General features: G+C 40.8%; 1 protein-coding gene across 2 annotated transcripts in view; it reads right to left on the reverse strand.

The window, feature by feature from the left end:
• TRIM24 (tripartite motif containing 24) overlaps positions 1 to 9,096 on the reverse strand; it is a 102,604-nt gene extending 93,508 nt beyond the window's left edge. For both annotated transcript variants that reach the window (XM_079150099.1, XM_079150098.1), the window contains exon 1: positions 8,432 to 9,096. In XM_079150099.1, the coding sequence (XP_079006225.1) occupies positions 8,432 to 8,789 (358 nt within the window). In that variant the 5' untranslated portion in view covers positions 8,790 to 9,096. The remainder of the gene's footprint in view (positions 1 to 8,431) is intronic.
• Between the last annotated feature and the right edge of the window lie 14,678 nt (positions 9,097 to 23,774).

Consider the following 23,774-nt stretch of genomic DNA (forward strand, 5'->3'; position numbering starts at 1 on the left):
AATAATTTTTAAAAAATAACAAAACCAAAAGCTAAACACAGCCCTAATATTTCTGGGCTCAACTTTCTCTATTACTCAAATGCCAGAGCCTCAAGCCATCCGCATTCAACCTTGATTACAGACTTAAATGGAACTACAATATCTCTAGGATTAATTGGAATCCAGGATCACTTTTCTTGCTATTGCACACATGCCCCAATTTAGGTACTTTCCAGGCTGCTGAAATTGAGGGACTTTTGTGAGCCACCTCCTTATGGGACTTCCCTAGGAAATAAGATTAGGGGTTTTATGCCAGAGACTTGGTAAAAATTTACCATAAAAATCTTGAATCTTTTGACAGACATTTTAGTTAAAAACATATTAAAATCCATAAACCAACAGGCATGGTGGAGCATGCCTGTAATCCCAGTGACTCAGGAGGCTGAGGCAGGAGGATTATGAGTTCCAAGCCAGACTCAGCAAATTAGTGAGACCCGCAGCGACTTAGCAAAACTGTACCTCAAAATAAAAAATGAAAATGACTGAGGATATAGTTCAGTTGTAGAGTATCCCTGGGTTCAATTCTCAGTGAAAAATTAATTCTATAAACCAACCAGGTATGGTGGCACCTACCTGTGAAATCTGAGGCTGAAGGATCACAAGTTCAGGGTTGGCCTGGACAACTTAGTGAGACTTTGTCTCAAAATATTTTTTAAAAAGGGGTGGGAGTGGGGGTACATCTGGGAATGTAGCTCAGTTATAAAGTGCTTGCCTAGCATGTGCGAGACTCTGGGTTCCATCCCTAGTACAGCACAAGGAGAAAACAAAAATAAAAATAAATCTATTTATCCAAGTACATATAAATTATGTTAGTAAGGTAAAAGAAACAGGGTCTGCAGTATAGAAATCCTACTATCTTCAGTTCAACTGTGTATGGTTTGATAGGTTGTACAGTACCAGAGACTGCCTGACTTGAAAGCAAATGGAGGTTAAAATACAGTCCACATTACAATTCTTAAAACATGCATCCCTTGGTCTACATAAGCCAACAGGGCACTTTTTTATTTTTTCTAACCCACACAAAGCTACTGTTTCGGCCTGTGGCAGCCTTGATTCTCCCCTCAGGATATTCCTCAAAGCATATGTGAAATGTTGCCATTTGACATGCTTAGTCTTGTGACAGTGATGATCTACGTTATCAAGTACATTACACCTTAATTTCTGAAAATAAATTGATTTTTCTGCACCTCAGGGGATTATATTTACTATAGAATGTGGCACCCATTCCATTTAAGATTATTGGTCTAATGCATATTAAAAATGCAGGAGTAAAATTTGAGATAGCAGTCAAGTTTACAGTAAGAAACTTAAGACCCTTGTGCATCTAGATGACAGTTTAACTTGGTAAGGTCTCAAAAAATTTAAAAAAAAAACACACACTTTGATTCTTAGATCGTTAGATTTCTGTTTCTTTATTTTTTTCTTAGAGAACTCACCAAGTTAAACTGTCTTCTAGATGCAAAAGGATCTCAAGTTTCTTACTGTAAACTTCACTGCTATCTCAAATTCTACTCCTGCACTTCCAATAGTTTGTGATTCATCCATATGCAGGTATATCAACAATGCAATTAAAAGTCTTCTGACGCCAACTTCTTACCTGCATAGAGTAACTAGTACTGAGACTTTCATGAATTATCTGCACCATAACTGAAAAAAATATATGAGGTAACTGTTTTCAGGCAACAGACAAAAGGCAATGAAATACTCTGAAAAAAGGGATACTCAGACTACCTCCCACCCCCAAATGTCTTTACGCTGTCACTGGGGACTATTTTCTGACCATTGTGCAGGGAACGACAACCAAAGCAGAACACAATTAAAGAGCCCACAAGAATTTAGGGCTGTGAACCAGATAGAAAATACAGGGCAAAGAACTACAGAGAAGGAAACTGAAGAGAGGAAGAGCACCAGTAGTTTATGAAGGGTCTTGCCAAATCCTTGGTTGAAGGCTACCATGCACATGAAGAGCAAGACTATAGGAAGTTTTATCAAGGGGATGGAGAGAAGCAAAGATATTAAGGCCAAGCAAGAACAAAGAGAAAACAATAAAAAGATGATAGCCTCAAACTAACATATCAATAATCACATACATTTGTAAATGGATTTAATAATTAAAAGCAAAAAATTGACAGCTTTGATTAAAAAAAAGGACAATGATATCTACATGAGCAACTTTCAATATATAGGTAAAAAATAAAAACAGGGAAGCTGAGCATGGTGACGCATACCTATAATCCCAGCTACTTGGGAGGCTGAGGCGAGAGCATAGCCAGCTATTTTTTTTTTTTTTTTTTTTTTTTTTTTTTTTTTGCAGTGCTGGGGATTGAACCCAGGGTCTTACACAGGCTAGGCAGGAACTGTATCATTAAGTTACACCCCCAATCTTTTATTTTAAGACACGATCTTGCTAAATTGCCCAGGCTAGCCTTGAACTTGCAATCCTACTACTTCAGCCTGAGTAGTTTGGATTACAGCCTGTGCTACCACACCTAGCTCCTACTTCTATGCAACCCATCAGTCATAGAATAAATCACAAGAGAAATTAAAAAATTGTTTTGAATGTAATGTTAATAAAAACACAACACAAACTTTGTTGCAAGAAGTTAACACAATGTTTACAGAGAAAATTATAAGTACATCTAGAAGAGAAATAACAAAGCCAAAAGTTAGTTGGCAAACCCCTAATAACTAAGAAAAATATGAATTATAAATAATAAAACAGAAGAGTTTGCAGGGTATGATGGCATACACCTGTACTCCCAGCAACTTGAGAGACTGAGACAGTAGAATCAAAAATTGGAGGCTAGCCTGGCAATTCAGTGAGACCCTATCCCAAAATAAAGGGTTGGGCTACTGCTCAATGGCAGAGCCTACTGCTTAACAAGCATGAAGCCCTGTGTTTGATCCCCAGTACTACAAAAAAAAAAAAAAAAAAAAAAAAAAAGATTTTTTTCCCCTCAGGTCTTAAAGACATTAAAAATTGTTTCCTGGACAACAAAGTAAGACCCTGTCTCAAAATAAAAAATAGCAGAGGATATAGCTCAGTGGTAGAACAATTGCCTAGCATTCTGCGGCCCTGAGTTTAATCCCCAATACTTAAAACAAACAAGATAACAAAAGAAAACCATGTATTAGCTAAACGAATAGATAGAACAGAAGAGAGAGTATAGAAACAGACATATATACATGATCAGTTGATTTAACAAAAAAAAATTAAAATAATGAGAAAAGAATTATTCTCAATAAATAGTGCTCTAGCATATAGTTAAAACTATGAACTCCACCTTACACACATACACACACGCACACACACAAATTTCTCAAAATGGATTACAGAATATAAATATTACAGGACTAAAACTATAAAAATACTGGAAGAAAAAAATGGGAGAAAATCTTAGTAAACTGAGGGAGGCAAAAAACTGTTAGGACACAATCACTAACCATGAAAGAAAAAAATAATAAATTAGACTTAGAATTTAAAACTTTACCTCATCAAAAGATATTAAGAAAATGAATAGGCAAACCACAGAGCAAGGTTGATGAACAACAACAAACCCACTTGCAATACATGTGTCTTACAAAGGACCAGGATTCAAAAATACATCATTTTTACTTTTCTACAAAAATGTGCAAGACTTAAATAAAAATCTTACCAAAAAGATGTAAGAATGGCCAGTAGGCACAGGAAAAGAGGTTCGTTAGCAAAATGAAAACTCAAACCATTATACAGCCTTGCACACCAATTATAATAACCAGAATTTAAAAGACTAAAATATCTAAACTGGTAAGGATGTGAACCAACTCTGGTGAGAACTGTTGGAGGAAGTGTAAAATAGTGTACTAGAGTAAACATACATTTATCATACAAACAAGAAACTCCAACTCTTAAGTATTTACCTATGGAAACAAAAACACAGCCACACCAAGACTTGTATACAAATATTTATACAGCAGACCTGCCTTATCCATAGGGAATAACTTCCAAGACCCCCAGTGAATGCCTGAACCAACCCTATATACTATGTTTTTGTCTGTACCTACATACCTACAATAAAGTTTATTAAATTGGGCACAATGAGAGATTAAACAATAATTAATAATAAAATAGACTATAGAATACACTGTAGTAAAAGTTATGTGAATGTGGTCTCTGTCTCAAAACATCTTATTGTACTATTTTCAAACTTCTTGTGATGATTTAAGATGATACGATGCCTATGTGATGAGAGCAAGTGAAATGAATGACGTAGGCATTATGATATAATATCAGGCTACTCAAAACACAACACTGTGATACCCAGGATAATAGATCTGATAACTAAGAGGGCTTCTAAGTGACTAATGGGTTGGTGGCATATATAGCATGGACATGTTGGACATGATTCACGCCCTGGGCAGGACAGGGTGAGATTTCATCATGCTACTCAGAACAGCACATACTATAAAACTTATGAATTATTTTTGGAATTTTCCATATTAATATTTTCAGATTGTGGTTGACTACAGGTAATCTGAAGCACAGAAAGTAAAATCTCAGGTAAAGTAGGACTGATGTACCAATCTCCCAAAACAGGCAAATGAATAAACAAATTGTGCGTAGAACAGATACAGAAATACATATCAATCTTAAATACTATTAAATCCTTTGCCACTAAATATTTTCTCAAAAAGATGATTTATACTGTTTCACCAAGAAGCAAAGAAGAAATTAGCTCATAGAATAGTTACATATATTGTAAACTGACAGTTTAAGAAGTTTTAGGAGCTGGAGTGTGTATAACTCAGTGGTATAATGCATGCCAAGCATGTGTGAGACCCTGAGTTTGATCCCCAGCACTACAAAAACAAATGTCTTAGGAAACTGATAAATTCTTATATTTTATTCTACCTTGACAAATGATGAAAGTGTGCTCTCAGTATTTTTAAAAATAGCTCAGCATTTGCTATTCTTTGGCTGAACAGTACATGGACAACAAAACACTGCACAACATTGTAACATTTCTCCAATATGAATTTGTTTTCTAACTTAATACACAAAAACAAAAACCTTTTCTAAACTCTTGTCTCTTTTCTAGATATAACTGCATACTATGAAAATGGCAGTCAAGGCTGAGGTGGTCATCCAAGTTTAGCTTGTGGTCACTCACCCTCTTTCCTTCCAACATGTAGCCTTTAGAAAAGGAGTTTAGACCAATGTTTTAGAACAAAGGTCATCAATAAGAGCTTGGTAGCCAGTGTAATTGTGTTTAAAAATTTATAAATTACACTTTTAAAATAGTTTTGTGCTGTTGTTAGTTTCGTTTTAAGTAAAACATATTTGCAAGAGTGAGGTTGAATGGCATAGCACTTACCTAGCATGCCATCCCCATCCCAAAATGAAGTCAAAACCATGTTGACTTTTTAAGAAAAATATACTTTAGGATTTAGTTTTCAGGAAATCTACTTAAGAAAGGAAGCACCAAAGAGTATTTTATAGAAATTAGATCTGATACTGCTGAGAACCACTATTCCAATCCTTGAATTTTGATCTTAATGGAAATGAAATGATGTACCCCATTTGTGTACAATGAATCAAAATGTAGTCTGTAAAAAATTTTAATAAATAAATAAAATAAGTCAAATGTTAAAAAAAAAAAAAAAAAAAGAATTCTTTTATGAGGGCTGGGGATATCACCCAGTAGTTGAACTCTCTCCCACCACACACACTGACACAAAGAAAAAAAAAAAAAAAAACTCTTATGGTCAAATGTATTTGAAACACAATGCTTCTTGAGTCAAAGAAATATTCTGGTTTAATATTATGCTCTAGAAGTATGAAACTATGTCACATTAGGCAGAATCAGGTTCTTTGGAGGGAGGGACCTAGAAGTAAGTATATCACATGGTTGTAGTAATGCTAAAGTTTGAAAACCTTTACCTAAATCTAAAAAAAGTATCAACTGCTTTGGCCTAAAAAATCTGTTCTGTGGTGTCCTGTGATGGCACATGCTAATAATCCCAACAACTTAGGAGGCTGAGGCAGGAGGATCACAAGTTTGAGGGCAGCCATAGCAACTCTCTAAAAGTAGAAAAAAGGGCAGGAGACATAGCTCATGGTAAAGCACCCAGGAATTCAATTCCCAGTACCACAAAACAAAACGAAACAAAACAAAACAAAAATAAACAATTATCATCCAAGTTAATGCTTTTCTTGAACTCTTGTTTATAATAATAATTTTAAAAAAAGTTTGGAGATAGAATTACACACAAAAAATCTGGAATTTCAAACCTGTCTTAGAATTCAGGATCAGAGCTCTTATTATCCATGTTTGATAATAACTCATTTCTATAACTATTCAAAATTCAAATCTTAGTTAGCCACTTGTTTGTTTAACCATTTAAAATTTAAATGCAGTTGATCCTGGGGGTTGGCACACGTGAATTCAACCAACTACAGCTGAAAAATATGGTGGGAGAGAATCTATGCTTGCAGTGAACATGTACTTTTAAAAATTATTTCCTAAATGTTACACTGTAATAGCTATTTACATAGCATTTACAATGTATTCAGTACAAGTAATCTAGAAAAGATTTCAAATACATGGAGGGTTGTGCATAGGTAATATACAAATAGTAGGCCATTGTACATACGGGATTTGAGCATCCACAGATTTTGGTATCTGTGGAGTTCCTGGAACCAAACTCCAGTAGATACCAAGGGATAACTGTAAAAGAAACCTTAAAATGTGTCTAAGAAATAAGAAGCAGGGTTGAGGTGGGAGTTAGGGGTATAGCTCAACAATAAAAGCCACGCTAAGAATGCATGAGGCTAGGTGTCAATTCCAGGCATCACCAAAACATTAACATAAAATTAAGAATTAGGACTTAAGTTTCACCTGTATCAACTTTCATACTTGCAAACTAACAAAGCAGCCTACCAGTTTCAAAGATGGTGATAGAAGAGAGTAGAGAGTTAGAGATAGCAATAGCATATTTGTAGCAATAGCATAAGTCAAAGTATCAACATTTTTGCACTGGTTCCCAGAGCCCCAGTTCCCACAAGACAATGTGAAGAGAGCCAGCTGATACCTACACAGGCAGTGGTTGTGTTACAGAAGAGGAACCCTAAGCTTAAGGAACCCTAATCTTTTAAGGTGGGCAATAAGTATGCCCACCCTTTGGCTCCAGAGGAAGACATTATTTTTATCAAACTGTATAGCATATATTCTTGCTCTTTGCTGTGGTGGGAGATACTATCTTTTCTCCCTAAGACTGTTATTCATACAATATCCTTAACAAAACAGAAACAAAGAGCAGTTGGTACCTCACTGGCAAGAGCGCAGAGAGAGACCCATGGAAAATTGTCTCCCAAAACTACAGACTGTTCCTAAGATAAATGGATTCAAGACCACAATCTATTTAAAACATCAATTTCATACATCCCTTGACCTAGTGTAACTATTTAATTAGCATATTACCTCAAATTAAATCAACTATTCTCTCTAAACTGTGTATGTTAAAAGTGATTTCCCTTTTTCAGTTACTTTGTATAATCTGAAGGATGTGCTCCAAAAATTGCCATATTAAATTTTAAAATACGAGAATCAATTACGGTTCTTACTTTAAATGTTCCAAACCTGTTAACGTTAGCAATGGGAACTACCTGTCAAAAAGTCTCATTACCCAGTAACAAACACTACAAAGAGAACAGTAACTTCCAGTTATTGACTACAAAACACAACAGTGTGCCTCCAAATTACTTTGTTCTATTTCTCTTTACCCTCCACTGTCGCAAAAATAAAATCTTCGAAAGAAGCAGACAACAAACCACCGTCTCTGGGTTCCTTTGTCCCCAGCAGAAGGGGAGAGAGGATTGCGAACTCATTAAGGTAAAGAACCCCAAACATGCAAGGCAGGAAACAGACGGCATTCAATCTGCAATCAATCATCAAAGAAAGTCACCATCACTTAATCTCCATCGCTCCCAACCCCCCACCTCCAGCTCAAATAACGTGGGTCTATACGAGATGATTAGGATCATATGGACCCGGACAAAGCTTTGCAGAGGCAACGGGTAGCAGTTAACTAGATGCAGTCGGGCAAAGAATCCGCGCCACGGAGTACAGGAGACTCCGCCGGAGCTCCGCAAAAGTGCGGGTCGCACAGGCCACCGGGTCCTGCAGGAGGGCGCCGCGAAGCGGGGCGGCGCGGCCGGGGCCCCGGCGCCCGGGGAAGTTGCGCGGCGAGCCGCAGAGCGCGAGGGCCCTCCATGTCACCGCGACACAGACCCTCCTCCCGCCCCTCCCCCGCGCGCACCCCGGGCGGCGGCGACATGACAGCGGGTCGCGCGGCACAAGGACGCCCGCCGCCGCCGGCGCGCTCCCCGCTGCCCCCCGCGCCCGCCTCTCACCTTGCGTGGCGAACGGCGAGGAGCCGCTGACCGGCGAGCCGGGGGCGGGGACGGGCGGCGGGGTCTCGGCCGAGCCCAGCATGGGCGCCGGCAACATGAGGTAGCGCTGGGGCGCGGGCAGGCAGCGCTGGCAGAAGGAGTGCAGGCAGGGCAGCAGCTTGGGCGCCCGGCTCTGGATGTTCTGGTGGCACACGGCGCAAGTGTCCAACAGGTTGAGCCGGGCCGCCTCGCTGCCGCGCTCCGAGTCCGGGCCCTGCCGACTTTCGGCCTCGTTCTCCCCGCTCGGCGCCGCCGAGGGCCCCCCGGCGGCCGCCGCCGGAGCCGCGGCCGCCGCTGCCTTCTCCACAGCCACCTCCATTGTCCTGCCCCGCCGCCGCCGCCGGGGAAGGGGGAGCGCGGTCTCCGCCCGCCGCCCCCGACGACCTCCTCCTCCTCAGAGGCCGCTCGGTCGACCCGCGGAGAGCGAGGGAGGGCGGGAGAGCCGGGCGGAGGAAGCCGCCTCGGGACCCGGAGACCCGCCTCCCGGGTGGCGCGGCCGGAAGAAGGGGATCTGTCAGCGGGGACCGTTCCCGGCACCGAGGAGGCTGCGCCGGGTCCGCTTCGCCAACCGCCGCGGCGCTCTTCGAATCCGCCCAGCGCGCCCTCTCCTCCCAGCCTTTCTCTCGGGCCCCCGGCCCACTGCAGGCCCCGCCCCCGCCCTCCCTCTCCCAGCAACCGAGGTGACGGCGAGGAGCGCACCGCCCAATAGCTGCCGCGCCTGGCGAGGGGGCGGGGCCTCCCGGAGCCCGCGAGGCTCCGACGGCCGCGGCGGGAGGCAGGGGGGTGGGAGGAGCCGGCCCGGCCCCGCCCCTCCGGTCGCCTAGAACCGCGGCCTCTGATTGGGCCTTTGTGTGTGTTTCGCTCCTCTGAAAAGATTAAAGGTTCATTTGTTAACCACCAGGTACCTAATACGGCACGGCGGTGCTAGCTCCTCCTACGGGGCGGGGCTCCACCTTGTCAACTCAACGCAGTTAATTAAGTAACTGCTTCGAAAACTCTGGTTTTACTACTGGAGACGGGATCTTGTAAGAGGAGTAAATATGGTGGTACAGTCAAAGGAGGACCGAATGAAGGTAGTGAAGTGCAAGTAAGATTAAAAAATGTATTGTGTGCAAGGGATATTTTAGAGGCAGCGTAGATTTGGAAGTCTGAATGTATTCATCTCCAAGATGAATGAATACGACGAGAAGGGAAGGTTCTCTCGCAAGTCTGAAAAATTTTGAAGGATTTGCCCCTTGAAGAAAGACGTACTGGGGAATGAAATTGACCAAATTATGTTACGTGCTTGTACAAATATGTAACAATAAATCCCACTATTAGGTATAATGCACCAATAAAATCTTTTTATTATAAAAAGGCGAGGGTCTTGAGATGTATCTCAGTTTTCAGAGCGCTTGCTTAGCATGGATGAGGCACTGGATTCAATCACCAGGACAGGGGTAAAAAAACGAAATGAATTTAAAGTCTGTGTTTTGCTTTTTAAATTCATAAAAAAGTAGTTCTTTTTAAAAGTATTAATATATAAAGATTTGCAAATGTCCCAGACATGGTGATGCACAGCTGTAATCCTTGCAACTGGGGAGACTGAGAAAGGAGGAGGATCTTAAGTTCAAGGCCAGCCACAGAAATTAGTGAGACACTGTCCTAAAATAAAAAATAAAAAAGGACTGGGGATGTAGCTCAGAGGTAGAGCGCCCCTGGGTCATGCTTAATGACATTTAATGACTGTTTATTTGTACAGTAAAAGTGACCCTTTGTATCTGTCCTGAACATGTGCAGGCTTTTTATTCTTGTCTTTTCTCCTTATGCAATAGAGTATAGCACTATTTATATAGCATTTACATTGTTTTAAGTGTAAGTAATCTACAGATGATGTGAAATGCATACATAAGAGAGGGTGCATAAATTATAAGCAAACACTTAGCCATTTTGTATAAGGGACTTGAGTAACCTTAGATTTTGGTGTCTGTGGGGGTCCTGGAACCAATCCCCACCCCTCTTCATACCCAGGGAAGACTGTAGTGTTTCTGGACCTTAGTTTACATAAGAATCACTGGAGAAGCACTCTTATATGCAAGCTCTTTGCTCCATCTCTTATTCAATTTTAACAGCATCTCAAGTGATTCTGATGTGGGTGGTTCAGGACCTAGAAACAGAAGCTTATTCCAAACGTCTTCATCCAGTCACAAGTCTCTCCTTGAATTCACCTGTATATGCCTCTCAAGTCAAAGCTACCCCTGTTCTTTTCCTTTGGCCCTTTCAATGCTACCCTGTTTTGCACATGCTGCTTCTTTTGTTTTAGAATGTTCTTTCTTCAAAATGTTGACTCTTGTCCCTTCAACCCAACCCAAAGTTCATCTCTCCCTCCCCTGCATTCATCAGTACCCTATATTTTTGGAGCTGCAATTTCAAAATCTTCACATACTAAGAAATAAAATCTTTGTGTTCTAGATTAATGCTTTCAATATGCTGATAATTCATTACATGAGTGGTATGTAGGATTGCAAAGACAAGTCCCTCTTATTTCCCAGGTGAAGAAGAAAAAATAAGAGGGAAAATCAAGGAGGCTTGTTTTGAGAAAAATTTCATAAAATTTGAAATCACCCACTAAGTTAAAGTTTCTCAAGTGATCATGTAAAGCCAGTTTTACAAAAGTTTATCTTCCATATTTTTAGCTTTTGTAGTCTCACACAATTTAAGAAACCATACATTTTACTTTGTTCAAATCTATGTGTCTTCTGTTTTTTAAGTCCACTAAATTAATTTATTGTTGTAGGGTGTTTTTCTTATTATGCTACCTTCTTATTAGAAGTTAACTATTGTATCCTTCCAAGTGTGTTGCAAAAGGATTTCACAAATATCCACACTATGCATAGATTATTTTCCCTTAATTACAGCTTTGAATCTAGTTTTCCTTTCCTGTTCTAGAATATTTTTATGGTTCCCTACTACACCCAAAGCACTTACTTCCCAATCTCATCCTTATCTGGTCCTCCTGTCTGACATCACCACCTTCCCACACCTATTCTATGCTCAGCCTAATTGGATGTCTTGCCACTTTCTAAGCTGACTCCTAGGGAAAAATAATCTATGGCTAGTATGGATCTTTGTGAAATACATGAGCAGCCTTTTCTGACTCATGTGTCCTTCTAGCAACTTATTGAAATTGTGGGTAATATTGAGGACCCCCCCAACCCAAAGGGCATGTAATTTGTCCTGTTACATTACAAATTCTTGAAACTAAGAACCATGTCTTCTCCTTTGTATTCCTTTTAACATTTCCCAAATTTCATGGAGGCCAAAAATCTAGAATTTACTTCTTCCAGTTTTAGCCATATCATTCTCTTAGCCTTAAATATCTGCTTCAATTAGCTCTCCTTTTCTCAAGTATGTTGCTCTTGAGCATCTCTTACTAAGGTGAAGGTTTCAGGTCAGATAATTACAGTTGATCTTCCTTTCTACCATCACCTCCCCTCCCCAGTCTATTTTTCTTCCCTGGTAAATAGTGTTTTCAGAACTTTTCCAAATGGAGAAAAAGCCACTGAATGGTCAGAGTGGCAGTAGAGGGGGAATAGGATGGGGAATCAGCAAAGGGCAGGTGTAACTAAGTGGGCTGTACATGAATACTGACCTCTGAGATTCTACTCCATTTACTGTCTCCATGAACAGACAGTCACCACAACAGCTGAAGCAAGACCCATGCAGAACTGTCCTGGAAATAAAGGAGCAGAGAAAATCCCAACATTTTAATGTTCTGTCTGCTCTATGGAAACACATTTTATGGAGTTTTATTATGAAGTTAGGGACTGTAGGGAGGAGTAAGAAGAAAAAAAATCCATGAAAAACTCAATCAATCAAAAACCAATAAGAGGCCAACAGAAAAGAATGTGAGAACAAGGCAGACCAGGCAAAAATGAAGGAAACAAGTATAAATAAAGGAATAATGGGGCAGAAAATATGCTGAAAAGAGACACAAAAAAAGAAAAGCAACTAGGGGCTAGAAAGAGAATGAGGACAATTGTGAAATTCCATAAAGGGGAGCAAAAAAGTGGGACTGGGGGGAAGCAAGAGATGGGTGAATGGAGATTGCCAAGGATGCAACGAAAATGAAGACTTGGTTATTCATGAGAAGTTATTTTATTTTGTATATTTATTATTATTATTATTATTATTATTATTATTATTATTATTATTGTGTGAGACAAAGGATTGAGCCCAGGGGTGATCTACCACTGAACCACAACTTCAGCCCTTTTTGTGGCAGAGGAGACCCAGCTGGCCAAGGGGGTTCACAGCCACCTGTTCGTGTGATCCTGCAGGAAGAATTTCAAGCATAGGCAGAGCATGGAGACAGGAGTTTACTGGAAAAGTGGGACCTGAGGATCCTCTACAACACAGGCACTGCAGGAACCACCTCTAGAGAGTGAGGCCTGACCTGCAGAGTCTGGGGCTATTCCTATTCCCTCATACTCACTTAAGCAGTTTATTATTCCTTTGTTTAGGCCCTCAGCAAGTCTTCTTTGTGAGGGTGCTGAGGACCTGGTTAAAGGGGTAGGTACAACAATCCTGTCCTTAAGGAGGATTCAGTTCCCATTTTCCAGATGTTCATCTGTTTTGATAAGGTTTGCTGTGATTCCCGTCCTATGACCTGTGGATCGCTTCTGTGTCTATGTCTGATGTCCTCCTTGCAAGTCATTGCCCTTCCCCGACCTGCTTGTTCGTGGCTGACTAGCTACCTAACACTTGTTATTTTTTATTGAGAACAGGAACTTACTAAACTGTGGAGTCTTACCTGTGATCCTTTTGCCTTAGTCTCCTGAGTTGCTGGGCTTATAAGGCATGAGCTGCTGCATCCAGATTTAATGAATTCTTTGATCCAATGTTTTGGATTGAGTTGTGTACCCCTTCACCAGATTGGCCACAAAACGAGGGTTCCCACAATCCTCTTCTCAGGTTCAGAGATTTGCTAGAGCTGTCACAGAACTCAGGAAAACACTTTTTACTTCCATTTACTGGCCTATTATAAAAGATAAATCTAGGAACAACCAAAATGAAAGAGATATACAGGGTGAGATATGGGGGATAGTAGGTTTCATGCTCTTTTCTGGGGTCACTACCCTCCTAGCACCTTCATGTATTCATTAACCTGGAAGCCTCCAGATCCCATGCTTAGGGTTTTAATGCTGGTTTCATTACACAGGCATGATTGAGATTAAGTCCATTTCCAGCTCCTCTGCCTTCCACAGAGGCTGGTGGTGGGACTGAAACTTTCAACTCTTTGTGTCATGTCTCAGTCTTTCCTGGTGACCAGATGCCATTCTGCAAGTCACTTCTTAGCATACACTCAGGTGTCCTTGAAAGGGGCTTATTATGAATAAAAGGGCATCTTCCTCATCCCTATTACTCCAGAAATTCCAGGGATTTATAGAACTCTTCAGGTAGCAATCAAGGTCAAAGACTATATATTAGATTGAAAGAGGGTCCGTAACTAGCTCAGTGGTAGAGTGCTTGCCTCCATGCGCTGGAGCACTGGGTTCAATCCTCAGGCACCACATAAAAAAATAAAGATATTCCACCTACAACTAAAATGAATTAAAAAGAACAAAGGATACCCTGGAAACTCTTTCTTCCTTCTTTTCCCCTCCCCTCCTGTCGATTTCTTCCTTCCCTCTTTCCCTCTTCTTTCTTTTTACTGGGGGAGTGAACCCAGGGACCTCACTTTACCACTGAGTTACATGTCCAGATCTTTTATTTTTATTTTGAGACAAGGTCTTGCTAAATGCTGAGGTTGGCCTCCAGTTTGAGACTGTCTTACCTCAGCTTCCTGAGTAATTGGAATTATAGAAATGTGCCACTCCTAAAATATGTATTTATATGTATTATTAGCTCACAAGACATTTCACATTGGATGGGGTGTCCTCTCTCATGAGAGAGACCAGAGCATTCTTCCTCTACAAACACACAGGAAAGATCATGTGCAGGACACAGGGAAGTTAGTAGTCTGTAAGCTAGAAAGAGAGACTTGCCGAGAATTGGCCACAACCCTTCATCTTGAACTTTCCAGCCTCCAGAACTGTGAAAAAATAATATCTGTGGATGAAGACCCCCAATCTGTGGTATTTTGTTATAGCAGCCAAAGCAGAAGACACCCAACTATACACATGAGTACTATAGATTTATAAAATCAGTTCCAATGTTGTCTATGATTCCATTATCAAAATAATTTTGGGAGGAGGATATCGCGAGCAGCAGAGAGCGAGTGACTAGAATTTGGTTCCAACAAGTTGGCTGTCTATTTGATACACTCGGATAACACAAACCTTGAATATTCCTAATATCAGCAGCGTCATCAAAAATCGTATGGCAAAATAAACACACCTCAATCAAATAGTCCAAAGTCCTCTCTGCCTTGTCGGTTCCCACAACCTCGAATGCGACATTATCTTAGTCGGAGAGCAGACCACGGCTGGTCTCGAACTTCCTCCTGCGGATGGTCTGGGGAATCCAGGACCAGGCCCGTCTCCGCTGGTCTGCGGAGTCTCAGCGGATGGATGACGGTGGGGCTGGCGAACCTGGCTGACGTGGATTGGTCAGAGATCTGGGCTTGAGCCGAGGAGCTGTCTGAGAGGGGCGTTTATATACCCTTCTTCTCGGTTTGTTTCCAATTCTGGTCCAGATGATGTCTTATCTCCTTGGTGCAGCGCTCTCGTGACACTTAGGTATTTTGGCTTGCCGTCCACTAGGGGCTTGTCATTTATTCGTCAGACATCCAAGTCTGCTCCTTTCAGGGGAGTTGTCGAGACAGACATTTAAGCTTGTATTAGGTTATAGTCTAGGGCTAAGCAACTACGACAATTTCAATGACTCGAACAATATTAAATTTTTTCTCTTTCACAACGTGGTCCAGGGTGAGTCTAGTGTCTGCTTCTCTGTCATTCAAGGCAACACATTTCTTCTAGCTTGTTACTCTCCCATCTCTTAAAGTGTCCTTTTCTGCCTGGTCAAGATCTGCCTAGCCAGCACCTCGTGTTTCACTCAGGGAAACAGAGGAACTGCAGGGCAGCAATATTAACCAAGTAGCACAAAAGCTGAGCACCCACTTTCACTGATTCATGTTGTTAAGAAGCCACATCTAGTTCCATGGTGAACTGGGAAATTCCCTTTTAGGGTGGTAGTACACGTACCATGTTAAAACTCAGCAGAAAAGAGATTCTGTTACCAGAAGGTCAAGTGGAAATTGGTTGGGGCAGACGGGTGGAAATTAGTGAAGGAGCACCTGGTTAGCAGCTCTACTCAGCTCTTACTCCTCACCATGGTGACAGTTGGCCGTGTGTCCTAGATTGCTTTTTTGTACCCCTGTAGTCATACACATATGTGCATTTGGTGGTTGGGGTTGTCTCTCCCTCCACCCGAGTAAAGCAACCAAGGCTAAATGTTTTCCTCTGATATGCAGATGCTAATTCACATAAGGGGGTGGGGCTAGGGAAAATAGAGGTACTTTGGATTAGGTAGAGGGGAGTGAAGCGAGGGGAGCGGGTGTGGGGGCAGGAAGGATAATAGAATGAATTGGACATTATGACCCTATGTACATATACATGACTGGTGGGATTCTACATCGTGTACAATCAGAAGAATGAGAAGTAATGCTCCATTTATGAATGATGTATCAAAAAGCAATTTACTGTCATGTATAAATAGAACAAATGTAAAAACTCTTTAAAAAAAAGAATAAGGTGAGCATGGTAGCACAAACCTATAAACCCATTAGCATGAGAGTGTGAGGAAGGAGGATCACGAGTTCAAAGCCAGTCTCAGCAACTTAGCAAGGCCCAAGCAACTCAGTGAGACCCTACCTCTAAATAAAAAATAAAAAGGGCTGGGAATGTATCTCAGTGGCTAAGTGCTCCTGAGTTCAATCCCAGTACCAAGAGAAAAAAAGTGGAGTGAAGAGAATAGCTTAGAAAAATAAACAGGTTTTTATAACAGAGGATAAATTTTCCTCTACCCTCTTACGTCCTCGGGTTTCAGTTCTTCAAATAAATTTATAATAGACAAATGAACAAGAAAAAAGGTACACAAATTCGAGGGTAAAGTTTTGCATGGTGAGGGTAGGGAGTGCCCCACAGGGGGAAAGAGAAAACCCCTGGAGAAATGACCAGGATTAGCTGGGCATGGTGGCTCACGCCTGTAATCCCGCAATCCAGGAGGCTGAGGCCGGGGATCGTGAGTTCAAAGCCCGTCTCAGCAACTTAGTGAGCTGTAAGCCACTGGGCCAGACTCTGTCTCAAAATAAAAATATAAAGGGGCTGGAGATGTAGATCAATGGTTAAGAGATTCTGGTTTCAATCCCAAGTAGGCAAACAATTAAATTAAAGAAGATTGTGCTGTGTGTATTTTTTTTTTGCTGTGACATCCTCTTATAACTTTCAGTCTGGAGATCTTTTTTTCATTGTTCTTTTGAACAACTACATAATATAGTAACTACTCCATGACATACACCCTTTATTAATGCAGGGGGAGAAAAAGAGGAGGGCAAATACATTTATTCTTATTTTCATAATGGATGATTACTGATACCACTGCCTTCATTGAATGGTTCATCCATTTCTCCTTAATTTGAAATACTACTTGTTATTTATATCAGATTTCCATATATGCATGTGTCTTCTCAGATACTTTTTTTTTTTTTTTGAGATACTCGAGATTGAACCCAAGGCTTTGTGCATGCTAGCTAAGCACTCTACCACTGAGCAAGTTCAAAAAACAAAACAAACAAAACCCCAACATTTTTTGAAACAGGGTCTTGCTAAGTTACCCAGATGAACCTTGCATTTGTGCAATCCCATCATGAGGACCTCAACTTTGAAGCCAGCATGATAATGTAGGGAAAGGAAATCCTGTCCTCAAAAATAAAAAATAAAAGCGCAGAGTGTGTAGCTGTGTTGTAGAGTACTTAGCCTAGCGTGTGTAAGCCCTGGGTTCAAGCCCAATACCACCAAAAATAATAAAGAAAAATGAATTATTTTTTTTGCAGTATGAGGGATAGAAACCCTGAGACACTTTACCACTGAGCTACATCCCCAGTTCTTTATTTTTAATTTTGACAGGGGTCTCACTAAGTTGTCCAGGTTGGACTTAAACTTGTACTTTTCCTGCTTCAGTCTTCCAAATTGCTGGGATTACAGTTGTGCACCACTGTGCCTGGCAAAATTATGTTTTGAATTGGAACTACTTAGACCTGATACAAAATTCAAAGTGTATAAAAGCATGCCTGATACTACTGAATATACCTGCTAGAAGGCAGTCATATCAGGTGGTAAGTAAATGCTGATGGTTGCTAGAAAATTAATTTATGACTCTCATGTTATTAGTTTGAATGATAATTAATTATGTCTTTGAGGACCTATAGTATTCAGTGATACCTCTATTTTGAGTCAGTCTTCTATGAAAGTTAATTGTGTACATAATTATATCCGTCTCCAACAGAAATATGGGCTTCACAGGAAAAGCATTTGTGTTAACTTTCTATTCTAGTACCAAGAACACAGCTCAGAATCTCAGGATGTTGTTAAGGAGCATATTAGTCAGCTTTGTATTACTATGACAAAATACCTGAGGCAACTAACTTCATAGAGAGAAAGGGTTTATTTAGCTCACAGTTTTGGAGATTCAAGTGCCTGCTTTGGCTCACTTCTGGCAAAGGTCTTCCTGGCTCTAGTCATGGCAGAAGCACATGTGCAGAATGGACACACCTTAATAACCCAAGAAACCCACTAGGCCCAACTCGCAAAGATTCCATCCCACCCAATAGCATCATCCTGTGGACCAAGCCTTCAATTACAACGGTCCCTTGAACATAAATCAATCATGTTCAGAGCATAACAAGGAGGAAGAAGTTTTTGGTTTTGATATGAGAGAAAGTGACCTTTATTAAGACTTGGCTTCAGCAGGAGTAGACCCTGAAGACTGAAAATAATTGTCACTTAAAATATACATGCCTAGGATGCAAGAGGACCAGATTTTTGGTCCCCAGCACCATATATATGAAAAAAGTGAATAAACCCCTGCCTCCTAGAGAGAAAGAGAGAGGCTTTGATTTAAGTGGAGGCCAATCTACTATCCCTGAGTTCTAGGATAACTATGCTAATTTTGCTTTGGTTGTTAAAAATATGGCTTAACAACCCTTTCTGAGCTGAGCACCATCGCACATGCCTATAATGCCAGCAACCTGGAAGGCTGAGTTAGAAGGCACGTTTGAGGCCAACCTCACTCAGCAACTTAGTGAGGCCCTGTCTCAGAATTAAAAAAAAAAAAAAAAGATAGGGGATGTGGCTTAGTGGCAAAGTGCTCCCGGGGTTCAATCCAGTAGTACCTTGCCTCAAAAAAAAGAAAAAGAAAAAAGAAAAGACCCTTTCTGAAGCAGAACTGTGACCAAGAGCTAAAGTGCTTGTAGGGATTCAGCTTGACTGGACTGGGCTAACCCTGAGTAACCCTGGTCTGCTTTCCTTGCATAGTTTCCCAGCATATTATAAATACAAAATGTGGAACTTCATGAACAGACCCAGCACCATCCATGATAGGAATGTGCCTGATGTCCTTGATGTTAGTTTGACATAGCAAAGCACATTTCTGCTTTAGACGAAGTCACTTTTCTCCTGAAGACTACACAAGCCCTCTCCCTCTGACCCAATCATGGAAATTCACAGATATTTTCCTCCTCCTTCAAACAGGTTTCTGCCAATAAGTCCCAGTAAATTATACCCTGCAATCTTGGACCTGTCTTCCTTTTTTTTTTTTAAGTGCTGGGGATTGAACCTGGGCCCTCAGACATGTGGTCACTGCTCTACCACTGAGCTGCACCACCAGCACCTGTCTTAGTAGTCTCACAACAACTTTCAACTGGTACTCATATCCTGGGACCTGTTTTTTTTTCCAGAACAGTGCGCTACATAATTCTATAACATTTGTCCTTATGTAGACAGTATTACGTTACCATGAATATTGCTTCCTTTAGAATTTCATCTATGAAAATACTTATTTCCTGGATTCTGGTTACTTCTTTCTATTCTTGGGCCCATCTACAATTATACTATTTAGAATGTTGACTGTCCCCAGATCACAGGACATTGAACACTGCTGAACTTACATGCAGTGCTGGCCATCCCTTCGTGCAGGAAAGAAGACTCTCCAAAGAACCACGCTGATTTTTTTCCCCTTGTATTAGAGATCAAAACAAGAGCTTTGCCTGTGCTAGGCAGGTGCCCTATCACTGAGCTATATCCCCAACCCTTTTTAAAAGTTCTGAGACAGGGTCCTGCTAAATTGTCAGGCTGGCCTCAAATCTGTGATCTTTCTGAGTCTCTGGAATTACTGGGGTGTGCCACCCTGCCTGACTCCTACACTAATCTTGATGCTACTTGACCAGATTATTGGCAACATGAGGTTTTATTCAAGACTGAATATCTCGACTTTTATTGTATAACTAATGTTGGATTACAGTATTCTCTGTATTCTGATATGCTGCAATGCACAATACCTGGCATATCTCATTGATATATATATTTATTTACTTATATATATATATATTTTTTTTTTTTTTTCTCACCAAATAATTCTTGAATAGATAAATAAAGAAATTATGTTCCGGAGGATGAAAAACAAGACTACACTATGGTTTGGGATCGTGTTTCCCTGTGCTGAGAAGAGATCTATCCAGGGAGAGGAAATAGGAATATAGGCTATGTGTTGAAGAAAACCAGATTCCACTCTGAGCTTTGAAGAATTTAGTGCCTGGACTCCATGCAGTGGTGTGCTGGAGCTGGTTAGCAAGAGCCCATTACTACATTTTCAGGATTCTTGAAAGCGGGTATTAAACTGCTGATAGCTTATAAAATTGGTTGTGGTAGCAATATTTACACCATGGAAATCAGCAAACATACAAATGGACATTTCGTCCCCAGGTAAACATCTAACAGCCTACGCTAACTCCAGGAGACAGATTCAAAGCACGAGACCACACATCCCTCACCTGCCTGGCACGGTCTCATTATACCCTGATTTTCCTCATGCAGCCCACCTCTCACTGTCAAAAGTGCTGACTTTGGCAGGGTGTGGTGGCACATGCCTGTAAATCCTTGACTTGGGAAGGCTGAGGAAGGAGGATTGCAAGTTCAAAGCCAGTCTCAGCAAGACCTTGTCTCTAAATAAAATGTAAAAAAGGGCTGGTGATGTGGCTCAGTGGTTAAGAGCCCCTGAGTTTAATCCCTGGTACAAAAAAAAAAAAAAAAAAAAAGAAGTGTTGACTTTGGACAATTTTTTTTTTTCAGCATTGGAATGGAGGATGGAATCCAGGGCTTTAAGCATCCTTGACAATTGCTCTGCCACTAAGCTACATCCCCAGCCCTTTTTTATTTTGAGACAGGGTCTTGATAAGTTGCTGTTTTAGTCAGCTTTTTCACTGATGTGACCAGAAGACCTGACTAGAACAATTTTAGAGGAGGAGAAGTTTATTTGGCTTTCTGAGGTCTCAGTTCCCAAGACGCCTGGCCGACTCTGTTGCTTTGGGCCCCATTTGGGCAGAACATCATGAGGAAGGATGTAGCAGAGGAAATCAGCTCCAAACAGGGCAATGGGGAAGCAGAGAACTATCTCTCACCAGAAACAAAAGATACACCCCACGGGCATGCCACCAGTGACCTATCTCCCCTACCACACTCTGTCTAACTTCTGTTGTCACCCAGTTAATCCCTGTAAGGGGATTAACCCCCTGATATGGTTACAACTCTCATCACTAATCATTTTACCTCTGAAACTTTTTTTTTTTTAGTAGAGGGGATTGAACCTGGGGTGCTTAACCACTGAGCCACACCTCAGGCCCCCTCCCTTTTAAAATTTGAGACAGGGTCTCACTAAATTGTTTAGGGCCTCACCTCACTAAATTGCTGAATCTGCCCTCAAGCTTGGCAATCCTCCTGTCTCAGCCTCTTGAGTTGATGGCATTTCAGGCATGTGCCACTACACCTGGCTTCTGAGGCATCAATAGTTCAAGGACCTTCTTGTATTGTTTCACATATGAGCTCTTGGGGAATGCTTTTATCTTAACTATAAGTTACCTAGGCAGAACTCAGACTCTCAATCCTCCTGTCTCAGCCTCCTGAGTCTGGAAAATTATTGGCATGCACCACTACACCCTGTTGAACTACTTGGTCACTTTAGTTCAAGGATAGTTCTCTTAAGAAGCAATAAACTGGCTGGCCTCTGCTGAGTGGATGGTGACCAGCCTCAGTGACTCCCAATACAAGACCTTATTTGGAACTTTGACCTATAGAATATGGGAAATGTCATTGACAAGTATCCTTTTGCTTAACAACTTTAATTCTTTCTCCCAAAACACTAATTAAAAATCTGTTTTCAAGAAATATTTTTCATTCATTTTAAGGGGAAACATAATTATACTAGTCCATCTTCTGTTGCTAAGAACAATCCTAAAACTTGGATAAACTTTTTTTTTTTTTTTTACTTATTTACTTATTGGTACTGGGGATTGAATCCAGGGGCACTCTTCTACTCTACAGCCCAACCCTTTTTATTTTTATTTTGACAGTGTCTCACTAACTTGCCCAGGCTGGCCTTGAACTTAAGATTGTCCTGCCTCAGACTCCCAAGTTGCTGGAATTACAGGTGTATGCCACCACACCTGGCAAGACTGGGTAAATTGTAAAGAAAAGAGGTTTATTTAGCTCATAGTCCTGGAGGTTCAAGAGCTCATAACCAGTGATGGCCTTTGAGTTGACAGAGTCCTGGGGTGGGACAGAGCATTGCATAGTAAGAAAGGGAGCCCAAGTGTGTTGTGCATCTGTCTCTCCCACTTATAAAGCTCCAGGATCCAATCACAGGGCTCCGATCAAATGACCTCATCTGATGCTAATCACCTTCTAAAGCCCCGCCCCTAAACACTATAGTTGGATTAAGTTTTCACACTTAATACTTCATAAGGGGCATCAAATGTCAGTGCAGAACCTGAGTGTCGCTCAGACCATATCCAAACCATGGTAATAATGATACCTTAAATTCCAACCTAAGACCCTACATATTATTTACAGAGAAATACAACTAAATAATTCAAATTTGTATAATGAATAAACAAAAAAATTGAAAAGAACATAATTCGTGCATCTGTTGAAGCATAATAAAGGTTATTGAACTTGCCAGAGGATGATTTCAAGACTTAGTGGTGGAGGGGGCAGGGGCCTCTTTCTGAGTAAGGTGGTGGAGACTTTATTAATGAACTTTCAGTCAGACATTTCAGATCAGAGTCAGATACACTTGGTAATAATTTCCTCTCTCTTGAGACTGTAGCTAGAAGGAGCTTCTTTTGTGGACATGATCAATTTTCCACAATATATGACTGATTCAGAATTTTTTATCTTTTCATAATTCACAAAATTTATACCCAACACAGTGAGCTCTCCCTTAAAAAGATTCAATATATTCTAATCGTATTTCCTTTTCATTTTCTTTATCACCCCCATCTTCATTCAATGGTTAGTTTTTTTTTTTTCTTTTTATGTACATTTTATTAGGGATTGGATCCAGGACCTCATGCTTGCTAGGCAAGCGCTTCATCACTGAGCTCCATCCCCAGCCCATTTTATTTTATTTTTGATGGGCTATCACTTCATTTCCCAGGCTGCTACATTGCTTTTTTTCCCCACTAGTTTTTCTGCCTTTTGGAGGCACCTAGGTACGGCACACTCAAAACCATTCTTAAAATTAGAGCTATAACCCAAACAACCCAAGGAAAGTTAGACCCAAGAACACTCCAAAACAGACTGAAGAATCTCTGTCACTTAATGAACCTAGAAACAGGCAAAGCAAAAGTCAAACACAGTGCACAATTCAAATTTATTCCACATCAGAGCTTCTCTAACTGGTAACTCTTGAGTTGGTGAAATCGTAATGTCAAAATATCACTGCTTATAGTATGTTTACTTAGTATATTTTTTCAGTGAAAAAGTCATTTTTATGATTTAAAAAATTGTCAGAACAATAAAATCTTGGTTATTATGACGAAAAGTTGTTAATTGAATAACTGGATTAAGAATCACGAACATAGCCAGGTACAGTGGCACATGCCTATAATCCTAGCAGTTTAGGAGGGTGGAGGCAGGAAGATGGTGAGTTCAAGTCAGTCTCAGCCATTTAGTGAGGCCCTAAGCAACTCAGCAAGACCCTGTCTCTAAATAAAATACTAAAAAGGACATGGGCATATGACTCAGTGGTTAAGTGCCCTGAGTTCAATCGT

Source organism: Sciurus vulgaris (genome assembly GCF_902686455.1).
Source record: "Sciurus vulgaris genome assembly, chromosome: 8".
Lineage (NCBI taxonomy): Eukaryota > Metazoa > Chordata > Mammalia > Rodentia > Sciuridae > Sciurus > Sciurus vulgaris.